Source organism: Lepidochelys kempii, chromosome 2 (genome assembly GCF_965140265.1).
Source record: "Lepidochelys kempii isolate rLepKem1 chromosome 2, rLepKem1.hap2, whole genome shotgun sequence".
Taxonomy (NCBI): Eukaryota; Metazoa; Chordata; order Testudines; family Cheloniidae; genus Lepidochelys; species Lepidochelys kempii.
The window spans coordinates 27021447-27044916 of NC_133257.1; the positions used below are offsets into that span (position 1 = coordinate 27021447).

A 23470-nucleotide genomic window follows, 5' to 3' on the forward strand; every position below is an offset into this window, starting at 1 on the left:
CTATTGTTTTACATGAAGTATGAAATAATCCATGAATTCTAAGAAATCTGAGCTTTTCACTCAATTCTTGTTTTATAGTTTTGCAAGAAGTGACCAGGTTTCAGATTTGGTCCTTTGGTTAATAGGTTTTATGCAGAGTATCTTTATCTGAATTATCTTGACGTACCATGTGTACACATGGACATTTTTTATGGTGGGAGTGGGAAAGGGAAAAAACATCTTGTACCTGTCAGCGGGTAGCTTTCAAAGGACTTACGGTAACATTTGAATACACTTGTCATTGAGAGCTATTGAAATAAAGAATGATTATTTAAATACTCTTTTTTGCCCTTAATGTTCAAAGGGTTGAAAAATGTAGTCGATAGCAAGTAATGTTATTGAGTAGCTGAGTACAGTTTTCCCCAGGCTATGCCCTAAGTTGCCTTTGGTGCTTTGCTTGGTATTAGCTACAGCCAACAGAGCAACTGTGAAGGGTGCTGAAGGACACAACCTCAGAGTTAAGGGGAGAGAATGGAACGCTTTTTTCTTACCAGATACCTACTAATCAGAGGGAAGGTTTTTCAGGTCTTGTGCGTTTGTGGATGTCTTCGTTTTTAACTCACCTCTAAAAATGGACTAGTTATGTGGCACAAGTCAAATATAAACTATTTTACTTGACAAGAGACATTTGGATGCCTTAGAGAAAAGCTTTTTTCCCTAAACCTAAAGCCTGTTTCCTAGTATCCATAAACATGTTCTTCAGCTAAACAGATGTCTTGCTGTCAATTCAGTGCAGCTAATATGATCTTTACAAGACTTATAAATATACACAAATAAAATAGCTGAATTCTCTCTTTATCAGAGCACTATAGATATGCATGGTGCTTTACAGAACAGGCTGATTCCCTGTCTACAAGAGTTTGTAATGGAAAGGTATGTTTACACTGGCAGAATTACATCACCGCTAAGAGAGCACTGAAGGGAAACTACTGTTGTGTGTTCACACTGTCAGCTGCCTGTGCAATAGCGTGTTCACACTTGCGGCACTTGCAGCGGTATTTGGAGCAGTGGACTCTGGTCAGCTATCCCGCAGAGCATCTCTTCTGCTGCTAAGAATTGTGGGAAGGCGGAGGGGGTTGCGGGCCATCCTGGGTCCTGTCCCAATTCCCCATGATGCATTGCTTCGCATCCCAGCAAATCCTGCGCTTCCGTCCACATTTGGCACCATCTTTCAATGGTTTGTGTACTGCGTGCTCTTCCTCTTCAGTCTTCAGGAATGGATCCCGCACTGTTGACCAATATGCTGCTCGCTCTCACTAACACGTCACGAGTAGCAGTGGAGTTATTCCTTAAACTACAAAGGCAAGAGGAGTTTGACAGTAATCTCACCAAGCGTAGTAGCTACGACATGAATTGCTTGTGGCATTCACGGATGAGCTGACCACACTGGAATGCCACTTTTGGGCTCGGGAAACACGTACTGAGTGGTGGGATCACATCGTCATGCACGTCTGTGTTAACCAGCAGTGGCTACAGAACTTTCAGATGAGGACAGCCAGATTCATGGGACTGTGATGAGCTTGTCACAGCCCTGCGGTGCAAGGACACGAGAATGAGAGCTGCCCTGTTGTTGGAGAAGTGCGTGGTGATTGCACTGTGGAAGCTGGCTACTCCAGACTGCTGCCAATTGGTCACTAACCAGTTCAGAGTGGGAAAGTTGATTGTTGGACTCGTATTGACGGAAGTGTGCAGGGCCATTAATCACATCCTGTTCCGAAAAACCATGACTCTGGGCAACATGCGTGACATTGTGGATGGCTTTGCACAAATGGGCTTCCCTAACTGTGGAGGGGCGATATATAGCCTGCATATTCCAATTCTGGCACCAAACCATCTAGTCACTGAGTACGTTCATTAGAAGGGATATTTCTCTATGGTTCTCCAGGTGCTTGTGAATCACTGTGGGTGTTTCACAGGCATTAACACAGGCTGGTCTGGAAAGGTGCATGACACACGCATCTTTCAGAACACTGGCCTGTTCAGGAAGCTACAAGCAGGGACTTTTTTCCCAGACCAGAAAATCACTGTAGGGGAAGTCAAAATGCCCATTGTGCTCCTGGGTGACCCTGCCTACCCCTTAATGCCATGGTTTGTGAAGCCATACATGGGGAACCTTGACAGCAGCAAGGAGCGGTTCAATAAGAGGCTGAGCAAGTGCAGAATGACTGGTGAGTGTGCTTTTGGTTATTTAAAGGCCCGCTGGCGCTGTCTATATGGGGGGCTGGACATGGCCGATGACAATATTCCTATGCTTATAGCCGCATGCTGTACACTCCATAATATTTGTGAAGGGAAGGATGAAAGCTTCACTCAGGGCTGTACCGCTGAGGCTCAGCGCCTGGAGGCTGAATTTGAACAGCCAGAGACCAGGCTATTAGAGGAGTGCAGCGCAGGGCCATAAGGATCAGGGATGCCTTGAGGCAGCAATTTGAAGCTGAAAGCCACTAATATTTGTTGCTATGCTCGGGAGTGCAGTGCTTGTAATGCTAGGAGGTGATTGTGATTGGTGCAGACAATGCACTGTGAAGGTTTAAGAAAATTGCCTGTTTCTTTGCAGGGCTCTGTTTGCTTTCAATTAATGGAATAAAGATTGCTTTCAAACCAAAAAAATTATTTTATTAAAAAAACAACTGGAGGAGAGAGCCAAAAAAGCAACACATCAGCACTGTGGGGGATGGGGGTAGGGAGGGTCCCAGGAGGAGATGGTGTCCCAGGACGGTGAAATATTTGTGTATGTCCAAATATCGTATGCAGCCTTGTCCTGTGGAGTATAGTGCAGCGGGTACTGGTCTTCAGCAAGGCTAAACTGCAGAGGGATGGGTGTTGAGTACAGTGGGTACTGGGAGTCTGGAGGGCTGGACTGTGCTGGGGCAGGAGTGGAATGCAGCAGGTACAGAGTGGAGCCAGGAGGTTGATAAGTGTGTTGGCAGTGTCTGAGGGGAATCATGATAAAGAGTTTTGTGACAGCCACTGCAGGGGAGAGTGGGCGCAGAGGTGCTTGGTTTGTAGTGCTAGTAGCACCCGGAGCATGTCCACTTAGTGCTCCATAACGTTTAAGAGCCGCTCCATGGCTTCGTTCTGGCATGCCGCGTTCTCCTTTCGGTCCCTCTTCTCACTGTTCCGCCACTCCTTCAATTCTTGTTTTTTTTGCCGTGGAGTGCATCACAACATCACGCAGAAAGTCCTCTAGTTTGTCGTGACCGCTTTCTAATTCTGCATAGCCGTTCAGCCGGCAATAACAAAGAGGGAGGCTGGGCTCCCATGGTCATATCTGTGAAGCCAAAATTCAACATTTTACAGCAGCAGTATTGTTTGCAGCACTCAGACCACTGATTCAGTGATTTAAAACACAGCCACTATTCACATACCTGTCACTAACTAGCTGACCCCAGGCAAGCACACATGAGCCACAAGGCCCCCAAAGTGGTGAGTAACTGCAGGGGAAATCAGTGTTCCAGGACTGTACTGTACACTGGCATGTGGCTCTTGGGCAGAGCCAGCACTGTGGGGGGAGGCTCCTTATAATTACTGTCCCCACATTTTCCACAGGCTGTGTTCATTATGGAAGATTTCTCGATGCTGAGGGTGAGAAGGGAATCAAGGGAGGGTCTTCTCCGATACTGCAGCTTCCACCCTGGACCTTATGTGGCTCGCCTGTGTGCAGCAATGGTTCCTCCCCATCCCCCACAGTGACAGCAGAGTGGCATGGGAAAGTTACCCTTAATGGGGCAAGAAACAAAGCAGCTCTGCCAAAGAACCTGTGGCAGCGGATTGCCCAGTATGTCCATGAGCGTTTTGTGGCGCTCTGGGGCAGATTCCCGTGAAGTGAGGGGAGTGAATAAACACCCTGTTCCGCCGCTCAGACAAGGCATGTGGTGGTACGTGCATCATAGAGACGCAAGCCTGCTTTCTGCAACCCTGCTGCCCCCAACAACTCACTTCAGCAGTTCCCAAAATCAGAGTCACTTCCTCTCCTGTTTGCACTTTGCCAAACTCCGACCAATGTGACTGGTCAATGTGAGAAGAGCTCCTGGATGCATGCATTTCTGACCTCTGGGTCCCCCTCCACATCCTTGTCCAAGTTTTCTTCCTCCTGGCTCAGTCTACTCTCTACTGCACACGAGCCACCGAAGTATCCACAGTGGCCTTCGCAGTGGAGGTGGGGTCGCCAGCAAGTATCACATCCAGCTCTTTGTAGAACCGGCAGCTTGTGGGCACAGCACCAGAGCAGCGGTTTGCCTCCCTCACCTTGTGGTAGGCGTTCCGCAGCTCCTTCACTTCAGTGTGTCGTGGTCATGGCCCCTTTCTGTCATGCATTGTGAAGTCTGTCCTTAGGTATCGTAATTCCTATGGCTGGAGCACAGCTGTGACTGGACAGCTTCCTCTCCCCAAATGCTGATGAGATCCAGCAGCTCGGCATTGCTCCAGGCGGGAGATCACCTGATCTCTGGAGCAGGCGTTGTCACCTGAAAAGATACGCTGAGACCACTGCACACATCACCTAGCAAACAGGACGGGGACTTTCAAAATTCCCAAATGTAAGGGGTGGGGCTTACAGTTGGTCACCTAAGGGCAGGGCAGTAGAGTTCAAACCGATGACCAGAGAGGCAAGAACAGGCATTGTGGGACACCTCCCGGAGGCCAGCTGGAATGCTGTAATCGACCAGGGTGTCTACATTGGCACAGCGGCGCTGTAGACTTGACACAGAAAGCTGTACACCTTTCATCGGGGTGGTTTTTTTTAGTGTGCAGTTTCTGCGCACTAAGTGGTTTGGTAATGTGTACACCTCGGGAGTTACACTGCAGAAAGCTGTTTACTGTGCAGAAACTTGCCAGTGTAGACAAGGCCTTAGTTAAAGACGAGAACCTCATTAGATAATCCAGGGAGGAGTCAGAGAAAGTAGGATGAGAACGAAGGCAGTGGAAATGCTCACTCACAGGGATTATGCATGTACCTTGAGGCTTGCAAGGATTTTTGTAAGACTTTCAGAGCCAGGCATTCTTAATCTCTGGAGTTTTTTTTTCTTTTTCTGTAAGATTTTTATCTGATTTCTGGAGGTTTAGAAGAGCTTTTATTGTGTGTAATAAAAGCCTGAGTATCGGTAATAATTCAGTTAAATTGAGGTTAGACGTTTTAGGACTTAATCATCCTGGGAAATCTTATTCCATTTATCCGTCAACACAGTTCTCAAACTTCTTCAGATTATGAGCCACTGAAGATGTTATTTCCTGACCACATCTTTTGACAACCACAGTCCTTCCCTGCAGCAAATACAATACTTGGTTACGTAGAAAAATAACACTGAAACAGTTGGAGACTTGGTGACAAGAGGATTGCAAATTTGCTTTAATGTGATGGGTACAGCTCCTTCTTTGTGCCCTTCCCAAAATTTTTAACTGTGCTGTTTTATTTCCTATTTTGATGTGAAACTCTCCATTTACTATTAGTAAATCTTCCCTCATTGCCTGCAGTCACCTTTAACCTTATTTCTGGGTCAGTATGCAATTTAGTTCTGTTCTTTGTATTTTTTGTATTATCATAGAGATGGGGCCCCTGTTGTGGACCAGGAGGACCCCATTGTCCACCTATTAAATCCTGATCAAATTTGGGGACATCACCAGGATTGAAAGTTAACCAAAGAAACAAAAGCATGAAGGAGCTATACAGGATGCAGTGAGATGGGTTTGGTTTTGTGTGCTGCTTGCTAATTTATTCCAAAGCAATGGATGCTTCCGACTTACTTTATTTCCTTAACGTTCAGTTTTAATAAATAAAATTATTTGCTGTAATCGCTAGGCATGCTGACTCAGTGAATACCCTTTTGTTTGCAAATGTAACAGGCCTTCTCTTCATTACCAGTAAGCAAAAATAACAAACTACACCTCCATGCAACTCTATACTACTAGATATGGTAGTCAAAATATTGGGCTTAAAGCTAGGAATTCCCTGAATTCTGATCCTGGCTCTGATGCTGTCTCCCTCTATGGTGTTGGACAGTTTCCCCATGCATAACATTGGAATACTTAGCAGCATCATACTGCGGGAACTGATTGTAAAGCTTTTTGAACAGCATATGCCATATTAAGTATTACTTTTGTGATATGTCTTGAAATAGTACAAAGTACAATGAACAAATCGCTGTTTAGATTTAGTTGAAAGGATTGGTTTTGCAAACTACTTCACATTAATTAATATTGCCTCTGGCAGTATAAAGATAATTTGAGATGCTGTGCTTTACTGCTTATCCTAAAATTGATGTAAAAGGTATGTATCATAGGAAAAACTCTAGCAAGATTGGCTTACACTGAGGTTTTTTCTCCTGTGAAAGTACAGTTTTTTGTTTTTTATAAACAAGATATACCTGTTGCAATCCAGTAAATATATTTTCAGGTGAAGATGGCACTTCGAACCTCAGGACATCTGTTATTGGGAGTTGTTAGAATCTACCACAGGAAAGCTAAATACCTTCTTGCGGACTGTAATGAAGCCTTCATTAAGATCAAGATGGCTTTTCGTCCAGGTACTTGTCCATATATCTTAAACACTTTCTCCCACAAGTTAAGTTACAATATGTAGTAAGACTTAAGCACGTATGCCGTTCTACATTCTTATTCCAGTGGGGAATCAGGAGAAGTTTGTGTTCTTTTGCATAGGGAAGTACCATCTTTCAGTTGACTGGCTGAGGTTTGTGCTGACCAAAAAGCCTGCTGAAATTCTGCTTCTTCCCCAGCACTGCTTCAGTTGAGTGTTCTGGACTAAGGTTTCAGCATTCTTGTCAATAAGATCTATTCAGCTGGTGATATGGGGATGTGCTTGTTGTTAAATAGCTACATGTGCAATTGGGAAGCACTGAGCGGGATTTAGAACCAGTGGAGTAGCAAGAGACCATGCAGGCAGGAGGTGAAAAGGGGAAATATAGAAGCAAGTTGTTCAAAGGGATCCTATCTTATAATCCTATTCCTTGTGCCTAAACAATTTTGTCTACGATCGTAAAAGTAATACCTAAGCTACAGTAACTGAAAGAATATTTTTTTTCAGTGTGTGTATTTTGTGTTACAATATTTGATGTATACTCAGTATCACTGTTTTCCTTAGGATAGTCAATTTCTTCTATTATGTGGATGTTTCACACAATAACAAAAATAATTTAAGTAGGAGAACATGATCGTAAAAGCAGAAGAATTGGCAGGGAGACTTGGAGGTTGGGAAGGAGGGAACGAATGTTAATACCTGGAACTGCTTTTAACCCAACTTTAAGTTGAGTAACTTAGTTGATTATTTCTGATTTTAGTGTGGGAATTGTAAAATTTTTTGCCAATTTGAAGTTGTTCAGATGGGACTTAAGTGGAAGCTTCTGAGTGCTCAGTACTTCTGAATCCAATCTACTTACGTGCCGAATTGTGGCCTCTGGGACTTAACTTTAGGAATCCAGGTTTTTTTACAGTGGCATATTTTTTAAAACTGGCACAAAACAGCTTTAACAAGATGTTGAGACTTGAAGCATACAGCATTTTTCTTTGTTTTTTGGATCTCCCTTTCTGATCCAGAGTCTCAAGTATATGGCCATGGTTTTCAGTGGCATTTCACTGCCTGCTTTATTGCATTTAACTTCATCTATAACCTGCGTTTGGAGTGGGATTTTTCAGAATTGTTGAGCATTGGCTTGGTCTTTTTCCACTGAAGTCAGTAAAGACAATGGGAGTCGTACCTAAGGGAGCAGAGAGGCCAACACTAAACGTGTTGGGAGGAGAAAAATCGTATCTTTCGTGTAGATATAGAAACTTACGTCTGAGTGTTCTCCTTTTCAGGTGTTGTTGATTTGCCTGAGGAAAATCGAGAGGCTGCCTACAATGCTATCACTTTACCTGAGGAATTTCATGATTTTGACCAGCCACTGCCTGATCTAGAGTAAGCTTCCTTTCTCTTACTAAAGTAGGCTTGCTTTTCTGGAGTAGCAATTTCAAATCTAAATTTATAATGGCAGATAAGCACCATTTCAAATTGGATACTTCGCCTTTTTTAAAAATGAAATACTTCTTTTTGCCTGGGTTATTCCATAGTGGGAACTCCTGGAATGCAAATTGCTATGCTAATATTTATTTGGTTTACAGTTAAATTTAAAATGTATTGTGTAAATTGAGAAACAAGTCACAATATGTTCCAAGTTATTTGTTTTCCTAACCATTTACCTTCACGCTCTTTGCTTTGCATTATATAAATTTAAAGTCTTGCTGAATGTAGTTTGTTATTCCAAAATCGACCTTCGTGCCACAAGAGGCACGGTATATCTGTAGCTTTTCTTTATTCCTAGCTCCCTAGAAGCTGATCACAATTTCTATTGCCTCACTCTAAGTATATCCCGAAGTCATATTTGTTTATGTTGTCACATTTTTTTTAGGTTTGTCTTCATGACTATATTTATACAAGTGCATGATATATTTCTATAGACTGGCTTCATAATAAAACAATAGTCTGTTAAGTAACCTGTAAATTGTTTTAAATTGATGAAATATAATCAAGGAAAGTCTTTTAAAACTGTGTGTTCTTTTTATTTAAGCGATATTGATGTGGCTCAACAATTCAGTTTGAACCAGAGTAGAGTGGAAGAAATTACAATGAGAGAAGAAGTGGGCAACATCAGTATTCTTCAGGATAATGACTTTGGTAAAATGCTTTTATATTTTTAATATATGTACTAAGTTAGGTTTTGCTAGCTCTTGGACTGAAATGAAAGTTTCACAAATCATGTGGAAATACTACAAAGTGCGTTAATTAGCTCTGAGAATTTTACATGAAATATCACTAAATGTGTTAGATGCTCTTACAAGAGTGAATACCCTCATTATAGGATGAGTTTTCCAAAAATCTGTCATCTAATAGCCAAAAAAATTGTTGCTGCTTGTAAAGAAGCAACAATAACCATTTGTCAGGTAGATTAATGCTTAAGTGAATGTGTGAAATGTTAATTTTCTCTTTAAACGTGGCAGTCTAAATTCATTAGCCAGCAGCTCAGCTCTTTTCTTACTATTTTCATTGCATTCAGAAATTACTATTTGATCCCTTATAACTTTCTCTTAGTGACAAAGCAATTGCAATGATGAAAGTGGTATTCTGAGATTTATTGTTTCAATATCTCTTGGTGTGTAGTTGTACAAAGAGTGCTTTGAACTGATAAAAATGTGTATGAATATGCTAAAATTTAAGTTTTCTGTGCACCATGCTTGTTTAATATTATCCATAAAATAGGAATCTGTTAATCAGTAGACTACACACGGGATTAATAGACCTCTCTGGTATTAATCTGTTTTTGGGTGTGCATTAAACACAAACTTCGTGCATAGGAAGCTTTCTTGGAATAGATACAATGGACTCTAAAATTAATATTTTAAATGTTTTGGTGCAGTACTGAAGCCATTCTCAATAAGTATGCTTAGGATATATTTTCTACATAAGAAAGATAACTGTTCAGGTGGAGGACAAGGGAGGAAGTTGTTTTGAACAAACGTATGAAATTAAAACAGCACTGAAGAAAGTGCCTTCAATGTGTCCACCATTAATTCTACATTTAAAAGAGTAATTAATCGATAAATTGTAAGAGTTGAAAACTATAGAAACATAATTGCATTTTTGTGAACAGAAATAACTGTAAAACTTACTGAGAAATTAGTTATAGAACTAAATTAATAATTCTTTTTTCTAGTGGGTCATTTTTTCATAGATTAAGTGAAGCGATTAATGTTCTGCTTGTTGATTTGCTTAAACCTAAATTCTTTATCTGTTTGGCTAAAATTATATTCTTACAGGTGATTTTGGAATGGATGATCGTGAGATGATGAGAGAAGGCAGTGCATTTGAGGATGACATGCTAGTGAGTACCAGTGCTTCCAATCTTTTACTGGAGCCTGAACAGAGCACCAGTCATCTTAATGAGAAAGCTAACCACCTAGAATATGAAGACCAATACAAGGATGACAATTTTGGAGAAGGAAATGATGGAGGAATATTGGGTATGTTTGAGAAATTAGTGTAGCAATTGGGTTTTGTTAACTGTGCCTTATCTTCTGTCTAAATTGTAAGCTCTCTGGGGCAGGGGCCATGTTTTGTTGTTTGTACAGTACCTAATAATAATTACCCCAGTAAACATTTTCCTGTAAACTCAAACTGCATACTTTAAAATAAATCACTTTCCAAATTCAAGACACTCCACTGTACGTGTGAGACTTGGAAGAGAAACTAGTATGTGAATCTTCTGGCTCATTTTAACCCCTCTGACTTCTTTGGGAGGGATTGAATTTATACAATGAGACGGTTAAATGTTGGATCCTTTTTTTCCCCTGAACTTTAAAAACCCTGTGGAATTCTTGCATGATGGACTTAATGTTTGCATGTTACACTTAAGCTTTGCATGCAATTGAGAAGTCAGAACATACCAGCATACTAAGAAAACAGACACAAGTGTGACAGCTAACTTGACTTAATATTGTTTTGCTGGAGTTCACCTAAAAAACTCTACATTTTTTTCTTTTGAAGGAGTATGACTGCTACAAAAAAAATTCAGATAGTTTGTGTATCTTTAGTATTTTAGTTTCTTGTGCTATTATAAGTATACAACATTTTGATTACGTGGTTTTTTTTTTGGTTTTTTTTGTTGGTTTATGCACAATACCAAAACTGATTCTTTTGTCACTATTTCAGATGACAAACTTCTTAGTAATAATGATGGAGGCATCTTTGATGACCCACCTGCTCTCTCAGAAGGTGGGGTAATGATGCCAGAACAGCCTCCCCATGATGATATGGATGATGATGATAACGTATCAAGTGAGTATTTAATCTAGGACTAGGTTTCATTTCTTTTAAACTATGACTAGGAATTCTTTAGTTTCCTAATAAAACTTGTTGTGGACTGAAGTTTATAAAAGCTTGTGTTGAACCTGTTGATGTACTGTGGTGTTTTCTTTGTGTTCCAACTTAGTCCAAGATGTTCAACTTTTGTTTTGTTTGGTAGTGGGTGGACCAGATAGTCCAGACTCAGTAGATCCAGTTGAACCGTTACCAACTATGACTGATCAAACAACACTGGTTCCAAATGAAGAAGAAGCTTTTGCTTTGGAGCCTATTGACATCACTGGTGAGTAAGCCATTTGAGAACACTTTAATTGAAATATTTGAGACCTTTTGATCTAGGAAAACCTTGAGTTAATGGAATAGAAATGAATCTCTTGGCATTATTGCTAACTCGGTTTAGTGGTATGTGTCCCATTTTCTTTTCAGAACATGGAATTTTGTGTTGCTTTCCCAATAAATTCACTTCCAGCTTTCTTAGAGCATATACAGTGCAGTCACACATACTGAAATATCGGCCATGCTTAGTCCCTTGCTAAGGCAGAACCTCAAGTTTTTTCTCCAGTTATCTAATAACTGTTGCGTGTTAAATCAGACATGTTCTTACTGAAACAAATTAAAATCTGCATACTAAAAATATATTTAGGACATAGCTGTCTGCAGCATATAAGAAGCAACTCGTGGTGACATGAAGGAAAATAAATAGTCTCATTTTAGTTCAGTTATTACTAAAATACTGTTTCTCTAGTCAAAATGGATGGTAGCATGGTTGAGTCACTAGCAAAATGATTGGTACTGTATTTACTTGTTTACAATACATGTAACATTAAAAGCTAATAATATCAGTTCACATCTTAAAAGCACTGTACAAATATTTAGTGCTGCCACCAAATAGTAAAATTTCTTAAATTTAGGGAATTCTTAGGCAGTATATTTACTTGGATGGAGCCTGTAGGATTTTTACTGTAACGTAGTATCAAGTCTCAGTTTCCCCCTCTCTTGTCTTCAACAGTCAAGGAAACCAAAGCAAAGAGGAAGAGAAAGCTGATTGTAGACAGCGTGAAAGAGCTGGATAGCAAGACTATTAGAGCCCAATTAAGTGACTACTCTGATATTGTCACTACTTTGGACTTAGCACCTCCCACTAAGAAATTGATGATGTGGAAAGAGACAGGGGGAGTTGAAAAACTTTTCTCTCTGCCTGCTCAGCCTTTGTGGAACAACAGACTATTGAAGGTAACACAGATTTCTGAAGGTTTATTTTTAAATGAATTATATTAAGGACTGATCATGTGGTTGAGGCTGAAAGCTTATGTAGCAAGCAGAAATGTGCATTAGCAGCATCTGGTAAATAGTACATTTTTGAAAACTTCCTACAACTGAAAACAAACTTCTGGAGTCTGCATGTAGTTCAGTCACTGATAGATAGGCTTGGAAGGATTAGCTTTTTAACAGTAAATGTCGATCAGTGGTGGTTTTTCACCCCACACACACCAAGGAAAAAATATTTTCATCTGATTTGAAATTTACAGGTCATGAAAGTAAGAAAAATGTGTGACAACTTACTTTGATTTAAGGCTATTTACTTTGTTTTGACATATGTTGACAATTTGATTTAACTTGAATCTTTACCTTTTTGACTCTCAACATCTACTTTCATTAAATAGTTATTGTCTGATCCCTATAATTTTGCACAACTATGAAAAGTGTAAATCGATAAAATTTTTAAAATGCTTAAAAAGAAACATCTGTCTTAGTCGAAGCTATTAAAAAAAAAAAATTGGATTCAGCCAAGCCTACTGATATGTAACAATTCTTAAACATTCAGAGAAAGAAGCTTTTTAAAACAAGGGCACATAACGAGAAGTCCATCTCTGAAACAAATAGAATATGAAAAATTATGGGGTAACTGCAGATCAGAGAACTACTAGTCTACAGGAGTGATTTGTTTTTTCTTACAGCTTTTTACTCGCTGTCTTACGCCTCTTGTACCAGAAGACCTCAGAAAGAGGAGGAAAGGTGGAGAAGCTGATAACTTGGATGAGTTCCTTAAAGACTTTGAAAACCCAGAGGTGCCCAGAGAGGAACCGCAGCAGCAGCAGCAGCAACAGCGAGATATTATTGGTTTGTAACTCATTAAATAACATGTTCTACTTCCTTTCAAAGCTTAATTTTCACTTGGACTCGTCCTTTGTATTAAATTACTAGAGGGGAAATATTTACCTAGGTTATAAAGCACAGGGCTTTGTAATTGCTCATTGTATATAGCTTGTTATAGTCAGTAACTCCTTTGTTGGTAGATCTCTTTTCTAAATATAGCAGATTTACATGAGACAGCTGTGTTCAGTGGATTAAATGGGCACTAAGGGCTGGTCTGTGCACACACTTGCACTGATTTAACTAAATTGACTTTTGCATCAATTTAATTAAATCCGTGCAGAAACTGTGTGAGTGTGAAAATAGGGACCTAACTGTTGTAAACTCTGGAGGTGCTGTGAATTGATTGATGTGAGTTTAAAAAGTGACATGATTTATAAACTGCTTTATATACAATGAAATCAAAATACCTATTTATAAAATATATTGAATATTACAAAATATAGATGAACCTATCTTGGAAGAGCCAAGCCGTCTACAGGAATCAATGATGGAAGGCAGCAGAACCAATTTGGATGAATCTGTCATGCCACCCCCACCACCTCAAACAGGCGTAAAGCGCAAGGCTCAGCAAGTGGAACCAGAGCCTGTATTACCTGTGAGTAAGATTACAGTGAAGATGTGAGTTACACAGGAGTGGTGACTATATGCTCTGCAAAGAAAGCCTAGAGCATCCCTTATCTAGAAACAGATAACATTCTGTGGTGGGAAGGAAGTGGTATTAGTCTCTGCTACAAATCCTGAAAGTAATTCTCCCCACCCCCACCCTGCAGAATCATATCAAGGTGGGACGGTGTCCTACAGAATTTGAGTAAAAATAAAACCAGCCCCCACACAGTAAGGTCATTGTAAAAAGGTCTATAAGGGAAAAGCAGTGCTATGCTAAGCCCTTACATTTAAAGGAAAGAGTCCCAATGCATTTGTTAACATGTTTGGAATACCTCTTACAATGAGAGTTGCTTCTATAACCACTCAATATATGATGTAATTTAATGCGAGTTTCACCAAGATATAATTCAATGCAACACACAGTTATAGTATTGTTTGTGGTCCTGTCTATCTTGGTGTAAAGAATTGCTTGTTGACTGTCTGTTTTGGCAAGAAAAACCTCAGTTACCTGTCTTCACCCTTCATTTATAAAATGAGGAACAGTTAGCCACTTGGGTACCTCTGCTTCAGTGTTTAGCAAGCAGTGTATTTCCAGTTCTCCACGATCTGTGGGGAATGGTGTCTTCAGTACCCTATTTTTAAGTCACTTCTGAAAATATTAGCTAGTACCTTCATTCCAATGTCCTCACTCTTGTTCCACAGAGGATGCCACCGTGGTTTTTAATGCATTGAAGAGTCATTTCCCCAGTCAGTTGGTAATGGGGTTTATACAGCAATACATCTGGCTATCTGGAGGTCTTAAAGCTACTATGTCTCACCCAAAGTACATCATATTACTCTATAATAATAATAAAATAATAATAATTACTCTATAATAAGATCAGTTCCCAGGGTGATGTCCTAAACCAACTTCTTGGGAAACAGACTTGTGTTACTAATATTTTATTAGAATTTCTAGGTTTAATGGAATCTAAGGGAAATAAATATGTTGTTGTATTTCTTTGCAAAGAACACAGATTATTTGTAGCAAGTGCCTTGAAAATTAGAAACTTGGATTAAATTCAGTTTTGTGGTATTATAAAGATGCCAAATTGTATATTTAAGATGTTCAGACCTAAAAGTTCCAATAGCTGCAATCTTCAAGTTAACTCCCATGTAACATTACTGTCTCGTGTGTTCTCAAAGCCTCAGCCATTACAACAGTTGGAAATGCCACCTGTAGAAATGCCTCCAGAAGAGCCTCAAAATATCTGCCAACTAATACCAGAGCTGGAACTTTTGCCAGAAAAAGAGAAGGAGAAGGAAAAAGAGAAGGAAGAGGAAGAAGAGGAGGAGGTAGGCATGAGCTCTTAAGGATCAGTCTATAGATTTGACACAGGAAGGACTCGGTGGGGTTCCTGAAGATATATTTTTACTGCCATCTCTTTACTTGTGACATCCCTTAAACTCAGTGTTTCAGCTAAGGAAGCATTTTCTGGTTACGTGGGGAGTGAGACAGATAAAGGGTAGAACTTTGAGATATGGAGAACACTCTTGATTGCATGCTTGACTTGATGAGCTGCTCAACTGATTGGAGAGGTATTGACCATACTTTACATACAGTTAACAGCTATACATGTTACATTTTGAACTGTTATCAGATTTTAAATGTTGATCAATTTTGTAAAAAACAAGTTTTATGAAAAAAGTTTAAGGTCAAATGAAATGTTTTCACAAATCTAAAATTTTTCTCTAGAACTTTAAGCATTCTGTTGAGTTTGAAACATAAACATTACAGAATTATGATCATGAGGCTGACTTAAATGATTTCCACTGCACAAGCTGAGAGAAATTTAAAAGTAAACAGAGTATAAGTGACCAATTAAATTCATTTAAACTGTACATTCTTTGGAACAAAGATAGTAACTTCTTATGTGTTGAAAAGGAGCCCTGATCTTGATGTGGCCTCTTGAGTGTTAACGTAATATGGATTTTAAAAAATAAGGCATGAATGGCCTAGGTGAAGACACTTTGCAGTTTAGATTTTAAACTGACAATGTTGTGTACGTAGCACTGTGGTCATGTAAAAAGCCGCGTGCATACACAAAAGAATAATGTACATATAACTTAGTGCGGTACCATGCAAAGGATCAGACAGGCACCAAAACATAGTTTTCAAAACCCACAACTATCGCATCAGAGTTCTAGAAATAAGGATGTCTCCTTAAGCTTGCAATTCCTGAGTTTGCCAGTTGGCAGTGCCTTTTTTTGCTTAAACACAGTGATGGTGGGACAGTAGGAAAGCCACAAATCAACCTGTAAATTAGTTTTCATACTGCTTTGAACAGTATTAATTGAAGCAAAAGGAAATTAAATATTTGAAGATTACTGAAGCAGATGAGATGAGATTTGGCTTGCAATCTTACCTAGCATTTTCAGTGTTTCAGAAAGTGCTTCTTTTTGGAATGTAGAGCATTTCCTTTAAAAGTTGAGTTTACTCTCCATAAGGAGAGGCAGGATGCTCTTGTAGATGAAGTGCAGGAATGGGCATTGAGAGACATAAGTTCTAGTCTCGGTGCCACAGATTTCCTCTGTAGCTTTGAGCAAATCACTTTTCTGTGCCTGTTTCATGGGACTCGAAGAATCCGAACATCTGCATGACAGTTCTGCAGCCAAAGCCCACATCACTGGACACAGGTCTGCCTCAGGTGTTTTAATTGCTGTGTAAACGTACCTTTAACATACAATTATAAGGACAGGCAAGTAGCCTTTTGTCAATTACTTTTAGTCCCACCAGGATATCCAGTTTCCTTTTTGTTGCCATTCTTCTTCATCCCTTGTAAGTCAGGCCATCTTGACCTTCCAGCTAATTCTTGATTGGCTTGAGGAGAAGAGTGCTGAAAACAGATCTAGAAGCATAGATTTCATTTCACAATTTAAGTGTGTGAATATTAACCTAAGCCTACAAGTGTTCTTTAAGTGTGAATTTATTGTTGGTTGCAGGAAGAAGATGGTACCGGGGGTGATCAGGATCAAGAAGAAAGAAGATGGAATAAGAGAACTCAGCAGATGCTTCATGGCCTTCAGGTACATATAGCACTTGTCTTTACAATTACTTCTTGAACCAGTTTAGTGTGTTTTGACCAATGAAGAGGTCATCTAAAAGCTAGGCTGACAGTGGACACCACATACCTGACTGATACTTTAAAGGTTTGATTTTTGAAATGAGCATGGAAAAAGTGTAGGTTGTGATTAGGTAAATCATTGAAAGCACTCTCTAAAAGTAAACCTCTGTATTCATACATTGTGCAATAGAGGGACAGTTGAGCCAGATACTTGTAGAACTCTAATGACAGGTCCTACTTTTGGGTCTGTACTTTGGCTTGCAGCAAAGGCAGGAACTCCAAAAACTCAAATTCCTAATTGTTTTCCAAGTAACACATACCAGCTCCTGCAGTGAAATCTAGGCACCTCACCAGCTCCTGCAATGGAACCTAGGCACCTCCAGTTCTTTCAGCTGCCTGCAGACTGCATTTGGAACTCCTAACCTTCATTAGCAGATATCTCAAGTTATGGAACCACTCTTGACCACTTCCACAAAGAGAAGCAGTACTCAGTAAAATTGGCCAAGAACCATATGAACGCAGCTCAGCATTGGGTGTGAATGGTCTTTCCAATCATATGTACTAGAAACAGCTGTACTTCCTACCATTATCACATACTTCAGACACACACATGGCTGAGATCCTGACCTTCATCCTGCTGTTGAGCAGGAGCTTGAGCAACTGTCTGAGGGAACCTTTCGAAGAACTTGTATCCCTGAAGTTGGTCTTAATTTAGAGAGTCACGTCACTGTATACTATATCAGTTTGCAGACCAACAAAATCATTCCTACTGTCTCAGGAAACCCTACAAGTGTAGGATAAAGCCATATCTCCAGGTGTTGTGTTATAGTTGACAGTTAATTTGTATGAGTTCTAGCTGAATCTGGAGCACATGGATCAGATTGATGTTGAGTAGGACTAAGAGTTCTGTTCCTGTCTGTGAACAGCAAAATACTGGTTCCATACAAGGCACCATGAAAAGACTCTGCTGAAGAGTCTCTTTAAAGCTATGGAAGAAATTCACATATGACTTTGCTACTTTCTCATAGGAAAATCTCGCTGAGCAAGTTCATGAGAAGCATACATTCTCAGTCCTGCTTGAAATAAATAGGATCCCCAACATTGTTGGGGGAGGTCAGCAGATAAGTTTGAACTGAATTCCAGGAATCCAATCACCTTGCTACATCTCAGTCTAGAAGCCATCTCTTTGTAGGCATAATTCTTGAAGAAATATTTTTTCTGATCAGTTGTCTGAACCCCAGCTGCTTTTGGTACTAGTTTGTGTTAATGAGCACTAGTTTGCATTTGGGCATAAAAGTGCACAAATTTGAGCAGAAAATTGTTGTGATCTGGTGCAAAAAAGGCCCCCCACACACATTACTTGATCTCCTTGACCTGTCAATCTGGATTCCTTTTTCCCTCAATTCATGTGACAGCTCTTTAATTTCTACAGACACTGAAGATAACCCACTTTCTCAATATCTGGTTTAGGGAGAGGGGACTGGAGCATTTATAATACCCCATTTAAAAGCCTGCCTGTCCTGTGCAATAGTAATGTGGCTTTAGCTGCTGATAAAAGCTCCTTTTAGTGTCACATTGAACATATGAGCCCACTTCATACATGGAAGTTGTAGTTGAAATCACTGATTTCTCATTCTGCAAATTGAACGTCAGTGATCTGTCCTGACTAAATTCTTCACAGATGAAGCTGGTGCTCAGAAGCATCCCAACTTCTTTCTGAATACAGTGTCAGAGTTCCACCTTAGGCCTTATCTGTTATAAGTTGAATAAGTTTAACTGAAGGAATAAAATTAATTTAGTTAAACTCCTGCAAACCCCTTTGTGGATATTTGTGTTTTGGTTTGACTATCCATGGATCTTTTCCCAACCAATAGACTTTGAAAGACAGACCGTTCTCTACACTTACATCTACTGACTGTAATTTATGTTCAGCTAGAAGCTGTCACTTTGGTCTGTCATTACAAAAGCATTGTTGGCTAGGAGAATCTCAATTCTCCGGAACCCTAGCAATTTTGAAAAAAGGAGTGACTTGGGATGCTCTCACCTGAAAGGTGTCTGATGTTAGGGGCTTATTCCTTCACCCACTTACTTCCCTGGTGCTTCTCACATGAACAGAGAGCAACAATACCTGAAGTCCAAAGGTGCAAACAATTCGATGTTTATTGGGGTGAACTTCCAACAAGCATGATTCCAGTTTCCTTCCTTAGTGTCCCCCTTCCCAGCTCTGACACCACAGAGCCTTATCTGTGTCCCTGTTCCCATTCCCCCCCTTAGCAAAACATGATTCCAGTTATATCCCACCACCTTAATTAGTTTACACCCAGCAAAATTAATTATACAGCAGACAGAAACAATCACAGAACCAGACAGATTATACAGACAAACAGGGAAATGGGGACTACAGTGATAGAACAACACAGAAATGAGGATTTCACAACTACGTCTATAAAGACATAAGTGTTTCCCAGTTGTGTCTATTGATAAGTGAGTTCTTGCCAGGCAGGATGCTATCAAACTAAGTTTCCTTTTACATTTTCTAGGCACTTCCCTTTCTCTGGAGGTGATGGGCATTATCAGGACACGATTGTATTCCTAACAGTGCAATAGCACCTTCTTTCAATGACACTAGTTTGGAATGTAAAGATGTGACCATTGGCTTCCCAGCTTAAGGCTGCCTCTGCTGCTTAGCCAGAGGCCTTAGCCTAAGAACAGGGCTTCAGACTGTCACAGTAAGAGAAGGCCCTTACACTGGGAGACAGTGATTTTAATTCTTTCTTTTATACCTCTATAACTAGCTAAGTGATAAGAATACACCTAAATTCTTAGAGTATAGGCCTTTACAGACAGGCCTGAATATCTATATCCTAACATCTGATTTTTCAAAAGTACCCACTGTTGGAAAATCAAGCCCCCTTTAAAAAAAAATCTCAAATTGAGCATTCAAAAATACAGGCACCCATAATCTCTAGTCATTTTTGGAAATCTTGTCCTTTACTTGATTACTGTAATGTGTGTCTTCTCCAAAATACTTACCCAATCACAGGCAAGCATATGGCTTTAGGTGGTTTGGGATCTACCAAGGGATTGAAATTACTTGATCTCACGTGTATTGTTTATATCTGTCTCTAGTTGTTGTTTCTGGGAGAACAAGTGGCGTATCTATCACAGGTGTGCTCCCAGCTCAAATGGGGATTACTTTGACAGCCAGTGTATCTTGAGTTGGGGGAGAGGTAATAGTCACCTGCCCCAGCAGCTGTGGATGACATTAAGTGGAACCTCAAATCCTGAATACAGTTGCCCCTCCCTGTTGATTAAAACATCCTGCACCCATTAGTGGTGATTGCCTTGGCTCCAAACCCACAGCTGCCAAAATACTTGACTTTTGTACTTACCAGTGTTGATCATAATTGGGTATGTAGAATTTTGGGGGGGTTTATTTATGGTATCAACCAACTTTTATGTGTGTGCGTGTGTGTGTTTTTTTCCAGAGGGCTCTTGCTAAGACTGGAGCAGAATCTATCAGTTTGCTTGAGCTGTGCAGAAACACAAACAGAAAACAAGCGGCAGCAAAATTCTACAGTTTCTTGGTACTCAAAAAGCAGCAAGCTATCGAGCTGACACAAGAAGAGCCATACAGCGACATCATTGCAACACCTGGTCCCAGATTCCATATTATTTGAATGGTTAGATACATCATGGCTAGTGTTAATTTCACTAGTGCATATGTATTGCCCCATGTGTAGGGCCCACAAGACCATTGAAGAAAATTTAGATTTTAATTGTCTGTACAAAGTCCTTGGTTTTCTTTTGGTTTTGGTTCTTGTATTTTAAATTTACCACTTTCATTTTTAGTGACACTGCTGGGGTGGATGGCTTGAGTTCCAACTGCAAAAACAAGACAAGCAATTCAAGGACCCAGATAAAGATTGTTTTATTCAGAGCAGTTGTGTGCAATATTGGTGCATGTAATGTTGAGTGACAATGAAAATGTCTTACTATAATTGGATTAGCTTAACTCAGTGATGATATTTTTAATCTACACAAGTAAACCTGAAAGGCCAACCTATTGTCTGATTAAAAACTTTGCCAAACTTTTCTAATATGTTCTGTCTGCTTCTCATAGTAATGAATTTTTCCTTCCCTAGATTTCTGTGTCTGTTTTCTTCCTGGGTACCATGGGTCTCTTGCAGCTGCCAATGTGAATGGTAGTGCCCGGCATGTGAACTTTGCTTTGTCATTTTTGCAGTAGGATTTTGTAGCCCTTGATGCTAAAGGAAAATAGATTTCTATGGAAAGCACTTCCTATAACTGATCCTACTTGTGCAGGAGGACAGAGCATGTGTAAAACATCTTAGATAAAACATTCCTTTTCATTTATCACCTCATTGCAGTCCACTACTGATGATGGCTAGCTACTGTTAATAGACAGCAAATAAAAATTCTAGTAATTTCAGCAAATAAAGCTTAAAATATCAATATGCTTTAGGTTTGATAGAGCTGTACATAAACCCCAAACTTTTTTAAAGAACAGACTTCTGGATTGTATATTTTCTGACATTAAGCAGGCCAATGAAGATGAGCTTAAGAGAAGTTGAACAGATTGCATTTGTAAAATATTGAATTAAATCAAGACACAACCTGTACTGAAAGGACAGCAAACTAAATATATAGTACAAGCAGACATAGTTACACTTAAAGCAAATGTTGCTGTGTAAAGTGTATTAATGGCTCTTCAGATATATTTATAGTTTTAGTATCTATTTTCCAATAATGCACACTCCTTTGTTCAGAACATTTTAACAGCTTTGCAAAATAAGTCCTATTGGTTTTACTATAAAGAATAAAAGCTTTACTGTTAGGACCAGATAGTATCAGAAATTATGTGAATATGTTGATTATGGAAACGTCTTAACTTTTTTAGGGCAAAATTATTCACACTGAAAGTTCTGGTTTTAATGTTGGCACTTTTGTGAAATGATTCTCTTTTGGGACTCTGAAATTTCAGTGTATACTCAAGTGTAAAATTATGTGAATGTTTTAAAAATTTGAGACTACATAATGACCGTGTTTTAATAATTGTTGAAAAAGTTAATTGTATAAAATAGTTACTGCAGCTTTATTTTCAACATAATGTGCCTGTAAAACCATGATTTTCCCCTTTGTAAAAAGACATTGTAGATAACTTGAGTGTTTAATTATAGAAAGGTCATTTAGTTTCTTGTTACACATTTTGTTAGTCTGTTTTTTGTTGCTTTTCAAGGTTGATATTCTTGAAAATAGGTGATGCTGTATGTATAACTTTTCTAATAAAAATTGTTATAAGCTGTTTCTTGTTTGAATACCTTTCAGTGACATGTTGCTTATTTTGGTATTAGGAGGAGACGTTAGTTCTTTAAAAAGGTTCTTAAAAACTCCCTCAAACATGTAAATACTTTTTGCCATTAGGAAGGAACACTTTAGATTGTGTTAATGATGCTGTATTTCTCTCTCATTTAAGTGCTCATGCTAAGAATGGCTGCCTGTGTATAGTCCAGAATTAGGAAATTAAACAAGGAGGCTGTCTGTAAAATGCATTTTGTCTTGGTTCCCATCCCTCCCTACCCCAAAAACAAATTCATATTCCTTTTTTTAGCACTGCAACTTACTTTGCTTCTGAACGTGAATATTCTGGTATTACTGGGGTAGTATGAATGCCCCTGGCAGGTCTGAACACTTTGATCCGAGCCTGTGAAGAACATTACAGCTCCATTCATCTCATTTACTTCATTTCTGTAATTAGCTGTGCAATGGAGGGACTTAACTCTGTACCTGAACAATTTAATCTTCTTGAGCAGCATTCTTGAGTTTACAGTATAACTTATTTTTCTGCATCTTGCACTATTGCATAGCCAGAAGCCTCAATTCTGTCAGTGGTGATGGGTCTGTACTACACAAGATGGAAAATCTAGCAGGCCTTGGGAGCACTTGAGCCACCAGTTGCTGATCAGAAAACATGGACCACTGCAGTTAGACTATTTCTGGAAGGAAGTGGTTCCTAGCAAACAGGAAGTGGAATCCATGCCATCTTCCCTGGTGAAACTGAATGTCCACAGCTAACAAATCATCAACCTTTCCTTTCCTTTCTGTTCTGAAAAACGTAGTAGTCCCCTGACATTCAAAGAGCTAACAATGGATGCAGAAAACCTCTAAATGCTGTCCTGGCTCCAAATTTCCATTTTAGGCAAAATCACTGAGAAAGTAATGACAACCGACCTTCATAATCCTCTTTTAGCGCCCTAGGTGCTTGAAAACTTGACTTCAGGCACAAACGCAGCTTGGATAGTGTCTTAATGGCAGTAAATATGTCCCAAGTCAATGTTTTGACTGTCGACCACAAGGGATAGTGTCCAGCAAGTGGAATGAGCAAATGCTGTTTGTCCCAAAGTCCTTCAATTTCACAGTCGGGATTTATCATGCCTTTCTGCTCATTAACTGCGTGCGATCATCTGAGAGATGTGGAGATGCAATGGGATAGGCTGTTAACGCACGCCAGCATTATTTTCTCTTTCTTCTGATACACCTATGCTATGCCCACTGCTAAGATGTTTCAGGGTAGTGCAGTAGCCAAACTCTGAATTCTTCCCTCCATTCACCTCAGGGGCATGTGAACTACTTGCTATGTGACAAATGATGTTGCAGAACACAATAGAAAAATTGAATTGCTATTTACCAGCCT

At 39.6% G+C, this 23470-nt stretch overlaps 1 protein-coding gene across 3 annotated transcripts in view; it reads left to right on the forward strand.

The window, feature by feature from the left end:
- The window catches only part of RAD21 (RAD21 cohesin complex component), a 32567-nt gene extending 10486 nt beyond the window's left edge, over positions 1-22081 (forward strand). For 2 of the 3 annotated variants that reach the window (XM_073330280.1, XM_073330281.1), the window contains exons 3-14: positions 6431-6560; positions 7849-7948; positions 8598-8704; positions 9844-10047; positions 10736-10861; positions 11049-11171; positions 11898-12121; positions 12847-13009; positions 13489-13640; positions 14837-14986; positions 16634-16717; positions 20244-22081. In XM_073330280.1, coding sequence (XP_073186381.1) covers positions 6431-6560; positions 7849-7948; positions 8598-8704; positions 9844-10047; positions 10736-10861; positions 11049-11171; positions 11898-12121; positions 12847-13009; positions 13489-13640; positions 14837-14986; positions 16634-16717; positions 20244-20435 — 1755 coding nt within the window. In that variant the 3' untranslated portion in view covers positions 20436-22081. The remainder of the gene's footprint in view (positions 1-6430; positions 6561-7848; positions 7949-8597; positions 8705-9843; positions 10048-10735; positions 10862-11048; positions 11172-11897; positions 12122-12846; positions 13010-13488; positions 13641-14836; positions 14987-16633; positions 16718-20243) is intronic. The other variant, XM_073330282.1, reaches the window with a different exon arrangement.
- The last annotated feature ends 1389 nt before the right edge of the window (positions 22082-23470 follow it).